The sequence below is a fragment of the Quercus robur genome, chromosome 11, assembly GCF_932294415.1.
Source record: "Quercus robur chromosome 11, dhQueRobu3.1, whole genome shotgun sequence".
Classification (NCBI taxonomy): domain Eukaryota; kingdom Viridiplantae; phylum Streptophyta; class Magnoliopsida; order Fagales; family Fagaceae; genus Quercus; species Quercus robur.
Window position 1 is genome coordinate 21,736,040 of NC_065544.1, and position 12,603 is coordinate 21,748,642.

The following is a 12,603-nucleotide window of genomic DNA, read 5'->3' on the forward strand; positions in this document are numbered from 1 at the left end:
TTCCTATCTCATGGAGGGTTTCTCACATTGTATAGTTCCCTTGGGATCATCTTGATCCTACACTTGTTGATCATTTGAGGCCTTACTTGAGTGCCTGTCCCATCAGACACCCTCTTTGGTTTCCTGTGAATAGTGGTGACCAAGATAACACTATTCAGGGATCTTCTCTATATAAATGCGGCCAGAAAAGTAGCTGCAGTGCATTTAATGCGGTGGTAGCAGCTTTCCCTCAGATATTTTTGGGTTTCCTTCATTCTTGTATGTTCATGAGGCACGTCCCTATCACTAGAGATTCTAGGAGGGTCACTCTAATTGCCGGAATACATACTTAAGTTGCATTCATCATATCCGAGGAGGAGTTCCTCCTCGGACCACATTCCATTCATTCTTTACTCATGAAACTTTAAATTGGAACCTCTCATAACTATTTGCCCCTCCTCGAACTATTCAACATCCTCAGAGAAAGTCCAAGGCCCAATATATAATTTTGGGCCTTAATCCCTACATCATATAAATACTTGATTTAATTTTTTTTTTTTATAAAACTTGTACATTTCAATTACCCATGACTTATTCAATTTTACATGAAAGATAGCATCTCTACAAAACTTATTATAATTAAACTTTTGAAGGAAAAAAAATATGAATTTAAATTTTCAGGCAAATAATAAAAATATAATCTGAGTTATGACTTGAAGAATACTCTTTCTAGCTTTATTCTTTCTTTTTGTTGTGGACAATGTTGTTGAATAGATAACACCTTGGGAAGACTCAAATTGAAAAGTTAATATAATATATTGTCATGTTAATAGATATTCTTAGGACAATTGTTTATATACCATTCTAGGAAAGTTTTTATAGCATTTTTATATATGGAAAATTGAAAAAGTTGTCAAAACATTAATTAATTGCTTATTTTCTGTCTTTATAAAAATTTTCCTAAAATATTTCATTAACAAATGCCCTTAGGGCATTCATTAACTTTTCCCTATAACATATAAAGATATCAATTGATCCAAAATGTTTTAAGCCTATGAGTTTGGACCTATCCATATTAAATTAACTATTCTCTCTTATTATTCTTATTTAATGTTGGACTTTACTCAGGTGCAGTTGTACCTTATCTTTTGACTTGGAAATTAAAAAAACATTATATATATATATATATATATATAATATTTATTTTATTAGTTTGATCTACGACACTTAAAATAGTATTTTTTCAACCCCTAATCACAGCCCAATCCAAAACCAAATAACAACACAGACCAGCCAATCTCAAAACCAAAATCTACATAGAATAATCTCACTTTCTCTCTTTGATTTTATTTCTAATCTCATTCTCATGAATCTCAACTCATCCTTTTTTTTTTCTTTTTTTTTTTATAACTTTAACTATCTAAATTAGTATCTCTCTTTATTATAAATTTATATCATGTACATGTGTGATACTGATTGTATACGTTACTTATTTATTTTTTCATAATATTATTTATGTGAATTGTGATGCGTGTAAATGTGTGCATGTATATTATAAATATAATATAACTTTATATAATTTAAGAATTACAAAATACAGAGAGTTTGTTACATGTGTGTATATTGTTAAAAAAGTAAATGAAATTTTAATTATTTAATTGGTTAAGTAGACACTTAGTATAATATTTATGTATAAATGAATGTGACTATATGGGTCAATAATTAATACAATGCCAATGGGTTTAGTTTTGTCATTTAATTTAAAATATTTTTTTATAAAAAAATGAAATATTTTTAATAAAAACAATGAAAAATAGGAAATAACAACTGAATAAAAATAAAAATGGTCACACTTATCCACATTGATAATAGATAATGACAATTAATAATAAACTATTATGTAACTATTTAAGAATATGAAAACCCTTAAAAGAAATTGTAAAACTTCATATATTTTTTCTATAAAAAAAAAACTTCATGTATTTGCATTTTTTTAACACCTCTCCAATAAACTTTTCACAAGCATGAGGAAGAGAAATTTTCAAAGGCTACTATCAAGAACCAAATTTGAAGCTTAAGATTTTTTATAGGTAGAAATACAGGAAATCCAACTTACTATGATAAGTTTTGTAGAATAATTGTTCGGAAACCGAAAGGGGAAAAACAAATCCGTTTCTTCCTTTTTCATATTTTAATACAATGTATCAAATCTTTGCTTAATAGTCTGAACAACGTGGAATAGTCTAAACTAATTCTAATTTTTATTTTTTAATTTTATTTTTGAGAATCTTCCTAATTCTACTCCCAACTTTATTATATCTACTGAAATTCTAGGCCCACTTGTACCGTCCATTTCATATATTTATACAATAAATCAATAATACAATGTTTGCACTTCTCTTTAATGATTCATGACAAAAACTTTGGTGAAAACTTTTCTTTAGTGCAAAATCAAACAAAAACGTACCAAACAAAAACGTACCAAACAAAGTGTATGAATCCGTACCAAATATATTACTAATTATAAACAAAATTGTCCAAACTTTAACATACTCGACTATGAGTGAAATAAGTAATGCAATAGAATACCTGCAAAAAATAAAACATGTTTATTTTAAGGTGCAAGAAACAAAACATGCTTGCTTTTGAAAGATAATCTCAAATTTATGAAGAGTTTCTTGATCCACAAGATGATAAGTTTGAAATCCACTTGATGATAGGTTTGAAATCCACTTGAAGACTTATTTAAAGTTTTCTTAAAACTTGATTAACAAGAAAATATGTTCTAAAACAGACCCCAATCGATGCCTATCATAATATGCACTTAAAAATAAGAAAATAATTACCCTAGAACAAAAATTATAAAAAATGACATAAAAAAAAAAAAAATTTAACAATTATCAAAAGTCTAAAGGTAAATTCTGTCTTACATAAAAAAATTAGTGTGAAAATTATAATTCAGTACTCCTCGTTGATCACTTTTACAAATTGGAGCAAATGTAATGGTAATAAAGAGCTCTTCCATTTATCAGGATGTCACATCCACTGAAGCCATCACCTCAGGAAGAGGCGAGTTTCGACACACCGGGCATGTAGCATGCAGGCGTAGCCAGGAGTCGACACATTTAAGATGAAAGATATGACTACAATCGGGTAACAAGCGCAACACATCCGTGTCATTGTAATCAGCCAAGCATATTGAACAACAGGATGAGGTAGAGTTTCCCTGGTAGAGCTTGGCTTCGGCATAGAGGAGCTTTGGGTATTGACGTAGAGTGGCTTCATCAATACCTGCATGAAAGTTATTGATGGAGTGTACGGGGATTGTTCCGGCGGACTGTTGGTGGTGATAGGCAGAAGTACGTTGCACGAGAAAGCAAATTGCAATCATGAAGAAGACAAAAATGATGGTTCCTGTGAAAATGATGAATCCGACGACATATCCAGCTCCAATCATGTTGATGTTATCTAAGGCATCATTGGAGAGAGAAAGAGAGAGAGAGAGAGAGAGAATGAGTTCGGGAAATCGATGAGGCTTTCGACTTGTTAAGAAGAAAAGGAAAGGTGGGCATGATTGGGGAGAGCTAGCATCTGGTGAGATTCTTTGGTGGGCTGCTATTATATATCATTATATCCAGTTTCTAGCTTGATGGTCAACTGTCATGTTCCAATCCTCTAAAAAAAAAAAAAAAAATACAAAGGAAAGAGAAATTTCTCTCCAATTACATTACTCAGACTATTGAGTAATGGTTTATACAACTGATAAAGATCCACACCTGGAAAAATCCACGTAATATATTAGATCATGACCTAGGAAAGGATTGGGTCCATTGGGTTCAAGTTTGACCTAGCTAGTTGGGTTTTGCTTAGAAACATATTGAATTAAAGTTATTTGCCTTAATTTTATTACTCTTACTTCGGATGATTTATATATATATATTCAAGTTACACTTGATGTATTTAAGTTATGTTATACCGCTTAATATAATTTTTATTGAATAAGTATTTCAACAAATTTACTGTTGGATTAGATTTTTTTTCTTATACTCTACATACTTGATAAATTTCTAGATGATTTGAGATCAACAACTTTTTTATCAATCAAATTTTAAATTTTCAAGTTTTTGTATTTAAAATTGTATATAAAAAAATGAATTTCTAGATAAAATAACAAATAGCTTTTTGATAGTTATTAGGTAGTGTAATATTTCTTAAAGTTATTCTTCTCCATTTTTTATGGAATTCTATTATTCTTCTCTCACTGAAGCAAAACGCGCAGCATCATTCTCTCTTTAAACATAATTTCATTTGGAATGTGATAACAAGCTGGTATAAGGATATTTTTGCTTATATTTTGTATTGTTTGTGGGTTCTAAGTGGTTCCCATAACAAAGAGGCTTTACTCTATATTTAATTAGTTTATTTCTCACGTAACCAATTACTGTTTGTGGGTACCACCTAGCTTGTTTTGGTTCAAAAAATCACGGATAGATACTATTTGCAAGTCTTAGAGTATTCTCATAAGCTCTCTTATAAAAAATACTATTTTGACACACCAAAAACCTACTTTACTATTTTACCATATCATTTTACAATATATCATTTATCAGATATTCTATTCTTTCATTCTAAATATTAAAATAATATATACAACACATTAAAATAATATATTTACTTAAAACTCAACAATATACGAACACACAACCCCGGCAGTCACCACTAACCAAGAACCACCTCTACAACCACCGCCACAAACTACAACCACAGTCACCGGTCCTCCAACAAATTCCAAATCCAAAAACCTCAACAAGAAAAAAAAAAAAAAAAAAAAAAAAAAAAAAACCTTTAATAAAACCCCACCATACACAGCACAGCCCACCACCACCATACCCAAGCACAACTTGCCACCACCACCCAACCTCCAATCCCTCTAGATAAGCCTAAACCTCACAACCTACCGGCAACAACAAAAAAAGCCACCACCACAAGCTCGATGACGCGGCGTGGCGTGACGTGACGTGGTGGGTGGCACGAAGCTCGGAGGCGTGGCGTGGTGGTAACTGTGGTGAGATCGGCGTGGCTATGAAAGAGCAACAGAGAGGGCTAGACAGAGATGAGAGTTTGGGTCAGGGTTAGAGAGATTGAAGGTTGAGAGGGAGTGTCAAAGAGAGATGGGGAATTAGGAAAATCAACACAGAAAATTGATTGGCGGTTTTGTTTTTGAGTGATCTTTAGAGAGTTTTTGGGTTTTGTTTTTGAAGGAGACCTTGAGTTTGCATTTGCGTTTGAGAATGAATGAGGAAAGGGAGATACAATAGAGATGAGAGTTGAGAAAGAGAACCAGATGGAGAAAGAGAAACAGATGGAGAGAGAAAAAGTATATAAAATAATAATAAAAATTTGGGCACATTTGTCCATACCGTCTCAAATATAAGACGGAACTGTAGTTGTGTGTCAAAAATTTTGAGATTTAAGATATCTGATGAAGGTTGGTTTGACATTTGACACACCTGATGGTAATGCTTTTACTCTATAGCTTTTGCTCATCTTTTTATTTATTGCAGGTTCCATTTTACTCACTTAAAAAGAAAAATAGTATTTTCAACAAAAAAGCAATCTGACCTATCTTATTTTTATTTTAGTTTTTTCCTATAGTACTATGAGCAAAGCACAAAAACCAAAAAGTTTAATAAATTATTCCCGAATATACACTAGTATGTTGTACTTTGTTAGTTTTTCACTCGCAGACAAGGGAACAAAGTAGCTCATAAGCTTGCTAGACTAGCTTGTAATTTTCCCACTTTTAATGTTTGGATGGAGAATGTTCCTCCAAACATTGCTCCTGTGTATATTTCTGAATTGGTTTAATGAAACTTCCTCCCCCCCCCCCCCCCCCCCCTTTGTCTTCTTGGGGCAGATTCTCAAAAAAAAAAAAAAAATGATCATCATTCAATTTTTGTTTGCGTAACTCAGCGAAAAAATAAAATAAAAACCTTGCATGCGTTTTTTTAAAAACAAGAAGAGATATGATGTTAAAATAAGCTTTATTTAAACAACCTAGAAATATTTTAGAATATTTTTGCCAGAATGTTGTATGATTCAAACAAGAGAGCTAACCAACCTTACTAGGCCTACTTGAAGTTCATGAGATCGAATATATTTTGCCAGAATATATTGTCTGACTCTGACCTCGTTTTTACGTTCGAAATTTCAAATTTCAAATTAAAAAAATACCAAAAATATTATTTTTCTAGTTGGAGTAATGGGATTTGTTCAAAAAAATTATTAATTTATCTCAATTTGTTAACCTGCGGGTTAGCGAATTTCGTGATTTAATCATCAAAATGACCCAATTGTCCTTGGTTGGTTGACAGTCAAATTAGGTCAAATTCCATCAAATTATCCAAATTACATAATTTCATGTTAAAATTAATATTTCTAAACCATTTTCACAAGTTTGACCAAGTTTCACTATGCTCTACCCTAGCTTAATCTTGATTTGACCAAAGTTCGACCACCTCATTTGGATAAATTTAAGTTTATATTGGGGATATTTCACTTTAAAATGACTATTCATGGGCTCAAATCAGATTTGAAACGAACAAGATATTGTAAAAATGATAAAAAAGTGCAAAACATTTTGTCATTTTAATTTTATTCAATAATCTTGATAAAATCAAATTTCATTTAATTTTAATCAAACGATTCCCCATTGGCTCAAATGAGGAGTCGATGGAAAGGTCTCAACATGAATTTCAATTTACCATACACAAATTACAAAAATTCTACTTCTAACAAACACATTTACAAAAACAAAGAAGTAGAAACCTTTTAATAAAAACTAGTTTTTGACACTACTTTACTAGGCATTTTACTTACCCAATATCAAAAATTGGGCCAAAGAGTGGATAGTTTTAGAAAATATATCAACCTATTTCTCATAATATTTCATGTGAACCGAATGGAGTTCGGGAGAGTCGGGAAATAATGTCGCAAAAATAGGATAAATTGTGTGAAAACCATAAAAACTAGTGTTTGGTGCCCTATTTGGGCATGAATTTCTTACAACTCGAGAAGGATGGAACTATAATATTGGCAAGCTTTCTAAGTAATGATGACTGTCTACGTCCTGGAAAAAAAGGGCATTACAAGAGCTTATATGTTCATATCCATGTGCTTAAGTGCTTAAATCATTGTCCCGTTATTCTATATCTCTTATGCTTGGATAAAACATCATGATGGGAATGTTACTTTGTTTGAATGAATCCAACTAAAGCCATGGGATTGATGTTCTTACTTATATTATTATTTCCTTATGCTTGAATGTATAATTTATTGATGGAAGGTTAATTTGTTTAAATAAATCAATAGATTACATGCTTGTTTTGTTGATATATATCAAGGTCTTTCCAATGAATGCAAATACTCTATACTACTTTTTATGTATCACTCTATGTTCCACCAATCACTACTTATCATGTGTATTTTCGCTTTCCATTTTAAACTTTAGTTATTTTATAAGGAAAGTAAAATGAAAACATAGAAAGTACTAATTGGTGAAACATAGAGTAGTACACAAAAAGTAGTATAAAATATTTTAAATCCTTTTCGATAACATTTCATGTTGATGAATCTTGGTCAATGACACTCATACATCACATATGCTAAACTTGATTCAACAATATAACTACCCATTGAAGGACTTGGATGAACTATCACATCTATGGTTATTCATGCCGTGCATGATTCTTATGGTCTCCAACTATTGCAATCTACATATATTCAAGGCCGGCTATATCTTAGATGTAATTGATGCAATTGCCTAAGGCCTCTAAGTGAAAGAAGACCCTAAATCTAAACCAATAAAATTATCTCTTTATGTGTAAAAGTATTAATTAAGCTCCAAATATTAATTAATGCATATTAATAATTTTTTAACTAAAGAAAAAACATTAAAAAAAATGTGGGCTATGTAGGAGAACTGATAATCTCTCATCTATATCTAAGAAAAAAAAAAAAAAAATCTCTTCATGAACTATGCTCTTGACGGTTCGATCTATGTATGGGAGTTTTAATTAGAGTGTACAACTCAATCTCCCAAAACACAAACAACAAAATCTTTCTCTCTCTCAACAACTCAACAAGGAAAAACTAAAAAAAAATTCCAAAAAAATCAATCTTGAACCTTAGACTTTTATACTCATTACTAGAAACTTTGTCATTCTCTCCATTTAAATTAATTCTCTGTAGCAGCTTGAAATTTGTTGTAGTTTTGATCTTTCTTCCTTCAGGTTTGGCTCTAAAAAAAAACCTTTTAGATTTGTGTTAAGCTCTCACTCAATTTTTTCTCCTAAAATTTTGTTTTCTAGAAGACAAAATAGAAGCCACATATTAAAAAAAGTAGTTTCACTTACTATCAATGTGTCGCCCCCTCACCCTTTTATTTCTAATCATTATTTAGCTATTTTAGTATTTTTAATATTTCTCCTTCTAAACTTATCACACAGCCACTGAGTGACCCATGTGATGTACAGAAAAAATGCTTTATTTTTTTTACTTTTTCTCTTTTATTACGTCACATTAACTAGGTGAATGCTGCTACAATTTTAGGGTGATGTGAACAATGAAGACTAGAGAGATCTAAATTTTTTTTTTTCTTTTCATTTTTATCGTTAAATGGTGATTCTGAATATAAAATTGCTTATTTATTTAGCCGTTGATAGAGGTTAAAATACAATCATATATATATATATATATATATAATATTCTGATACCCTGATAAATGGTTTAGATTTTTTGATAAAACAAGTTTTAAATTTTCTTTTACCAATAAATGAAAATTACTTCAATTTGACTTATTAAATTATATAAAAAGAGGCTCCATTTGAACACTATCGCCTTAGGCCAAAAAATATCTCGAGCCGGCCCTGTGTATATTTCGAGCTCTTCCACTGAACTAGTATGTTTGGTACCAAACCATCTTCCACCCCTAATCCCTCATATTCTAAGCTCTCCCAGTTTGAAGGTACTCCTCTACTTGATGACACCAAGCATCAGCAAATTATTAGCCCTCTTAGTCTATCTGGTATTGTCTTCTCTGTCAATTCATGAACTCGTCTACCTTTGATCGTTGGACAACTGTTAAATAGGTGTTGCACAACGTAAAAGGGGCCATCGAATCGATCATGGTTTGTCTTTCCCCAAAAGCTCAATTCAACTCTATACCTTTTTGACTTTGACTGGGAAAATGATGGATCATTGGTTATGGGATCTTTCTTGGCCACTTATCTTATTCTTGGACTGCTAAGAAGCAACCTATCATTACCCGTTTCAGTAAATAAGCAGAATATTGTGTCATGAATGTTACCAATGCTAACTAATATAGAACATGAATGCACCTTAGGGATCTCCATGAACAAAATGTTGGCACCTAGGCCCTCGCTTCAAATCCGCTTTTTTCATGCTTGAATGAATCACGTAAAGGTGGGCTAGCTACCACTTCATTCCCAAAAAAGCTGCTAATACGGATATGGTAATTCATTTTATTTCCACAAGTGAGAGTTGAGTTTTATGTATTGAATATGACGTTTTTAATACCGCTCCACTGAAAGATCCATCTCAGCAAGAGGCGAGTTCCGACACACGGGCACGTAGCATGTTGCTGTAACCACGGGTCAACACACTTGACATGAAAGAGATGACCAGGCAACAAGCGCAACACATCCGTGTCTTTGTAATCAGCCAAGCATATTGAACAGCAAGAAGCAGTAGAATTTCCCTTGTGGAGCTTGGCTTGGGCGTGTATGAGCTTCGGATAGTTGCGTAGAGTGGCTTCGTCGAGGCCGAGTTCTATGGCATCTATGGCGTTGATGGAGTGCTGTTGGTCACCGGTGGTAAGGTTCCTGATCTGATGAGGACCGGAAGGAAATAAGTATTTTCATTACCATAATGAAGACGAAGAAAAGGAACAATCCGATAGCAAATAAAATATTGGTCATATCAAAGTTGTCATTAGAATAATCTTCTACAATATGAATTGGATTAATTGGGATATGTAGAAAGAGAGAGAGTTAAGGCAAAGGGTTTGATGAAAGAGAATTCGTTGGGCAAATGGATTTGTTAATTAATGAAGAAAATGTATCTGGTGATTGTTTAGCTAGTCGGCTATATTAGAAGTCACTATCCGAAGAAAAAATCTGCCCAACTCTATCCTATTTGACAAATTCCAATATTAGCTTCTCTTTTTCTTGATTTTATAAGTAGAGAAAATTAAAGTTGTTTCGGCAGATGATTTCTCTTTCCAAAAATTCGTCTTTTTTTTTTTTTTTTTTTTTTTTTTTTTTTTTTTTTTTTTTTTTTTTGGGTATAATAAGCTTTAAGAAAGTTTTTTTTTTTTTTTTTTTAAATGAAAAAGGAAAAATGATAATTGTTTTCAACATTTAGTTTTTTTATTTTTTTGTGGATAGTTCAGCATTTATCTATTCACCTTTTGGGAGAATTATAAAGGTGAAATTATATTTTTGGTCTCTAAAATTTACCTTGTGAGTACAATTGGTCCCTTAAATTTCAAATAAGCACCATTAGTTCCCAAATTTTAAAAAATCAGTACGGTTAATCCTTAAGTTAACTACCATTAATATTATTGTCTATATGGCTAATAGCAAAATGATTTGGCATTTCTCTTTTCTTTTTCCTTTTTTTCTTTTTTAACTACAAAGTGTTTTAGAAAGGGACATGTCTATATGGTAATAGCCACGTTTGGAGAATTTGTCAGGTTAGCATTTGAGTCATTATTTTTTATTATTTTGTTAAAAACTTTTCTAGGTTCTTCGTTTATTTCTTATGAATTGTGACCCACCCAAAAACGTACTCTTTCTTTTCTCCTAACGGGTGTCATTGCCTCTGACATTGTGGTTGTCGCCGCCGTTAGCCTCACTTCCCTCTAATCCAAACAACTGTCGTCACCACCACATCAACCAGCACAAGCACCTCTCTATCCCTTGCCAATCTCCATGGATCTCACCAGTTGCTAATCCCCAAAGATCTCAATGTTTCTTTGTTTCCGGTACAAATCTATAATCAACATGAAAAGGTTTAAATCCATTTCAAATCTTTAATTATTATTTATTTACCCCTACTCTTCCAACCAATATTCATGGGATCTGCATTTTATTGCATAGATGTAAGTTTGAGTGCATAACTACCTTTCATTGTATTGATCTGTGTTGGTTTTCCTGTGCTCAAACTTTAGACTATTCCCATTAACAAGAAAGGATTTATGGTCATTGAATCCAAATAAGAGAGAGTTAATTTTATAAGACTTTGAATTCTTTAAAGGTGAATCTCTCTAACCCAGTATTCAATTTACAAGCGATTTTTGTTGGCTTTGAGGTGCTCCAGTGACTTGATCAGAGAAATGAAAGTAGCAAAAGCGAAAGGGAAAATAGGGGAAAAATAGACAAGCAGAAGGAAATCTTTATTTTTATTTTTTTTTTCCATTATAATAACTAATAATCAATTAAAATTTATATGACAACCTTGTAATTAAATATCTGACGTGGCATTTAACACTTAAGTTGCCACATCAATTTGTGAATGCCACATCAATTAAAAGATGCCATATTATTTTTCCGTTAGCCATCCAGACAATAGTATTAACGATAGTTAATAAAAGAAGGAGTGTAGGTTTTTTGATCCCTGAAAACTAGATTGTTTAATTTAATTAATTAACTAAGTGAATACTTAGGAAAAACAAGTTGTTTAATCTAATTAATTAACCAAGTGAATACTTAGATTTATTATTAAGACCTAAGTTAAAACAATAAAATCATATTATATAAATAATGCAAAAATATAAAGAACACAACAATATGATAACCTGGGAAAACTTAACCGGTAAAAAACCCGGGGAAGATTTAATTTAGCTATCCTCAAGGTAAAATAGATCCACTGTGAAAGAATTGAAGTTTTTACAATATAACTTAGACCACTAACATCCTATTGTTTCCTCGAGCAGAAAACTTACTACTACGACCACATGACAGCTTCGAGTCCACAGATTACTTTTTTGTTTGATCTACAGCAACCACAAGTTCTCCTACTTATGACTTTGAGACTCCACTCAAAGGTTTTGGATCTTCTTGAAAGTTCTTTATGCAACAATTGAAACCACCATCAAGTTCTTGATGCAAATCTTGATCTTGATAGTTCTATGTGTGTGTATGATAGTAAACACCTCTAGATCTCACAAAAGATTCAACACACAACTCAACAAAGATCTTAGAGAGTTTTTGGGTACAAAACCCTAGATATACAAGAAAGGCACAAGATGCACTCTAATCTCTCTCTAAAATCCTTTATAAAAACGTGCTTAGGGTTTCCTTTACATACTAGGAGAAGTAGATCTAAAACCCTTAATCCTTAGTGGGCTTGAACTGCTGTTTGGGCTTAATTCAAATTCTGTAGATACGATTCTCGATTGATCGAGCCTTACTTTCGATCGATCGAGCTTTGCAATATTGCACAGTAAGTTTCTGCATTCAACTCGAATCAAACTATAACAAATAAACTTTGAGCAAGCCTAAACCTAGACTCATTGTTTTTATCATAGTTTGCCAACATATA

General features: G+C 32.0%; 1 protein-coding gene across 1 annotated transcript in view; it reads right to left on the minus strand.

Annotated features, from left to right (window-relative positions):
• Positions 1–2,888: 2,888 nt before the first annotated feature.
• Positions 2,889–12,603, minus strand: part of LOC126706746 (RING-H2 finger protein ATL70-like) — a 49,850-nt gene continuing 40,135 nt past the window's right edge. The window contains exon 2 of the mRNA XM_050406283.1: positions 2,889–3,270. Within this exon, the coding sequence (XP_050262240.1) occupies positions 3,008–3,270 (263 nt within the window). The 3' untranslated portion in view covers positions 2,889–3,007. The remainder of the gene's footprint in view (positions 3,271–12,603) is intronic.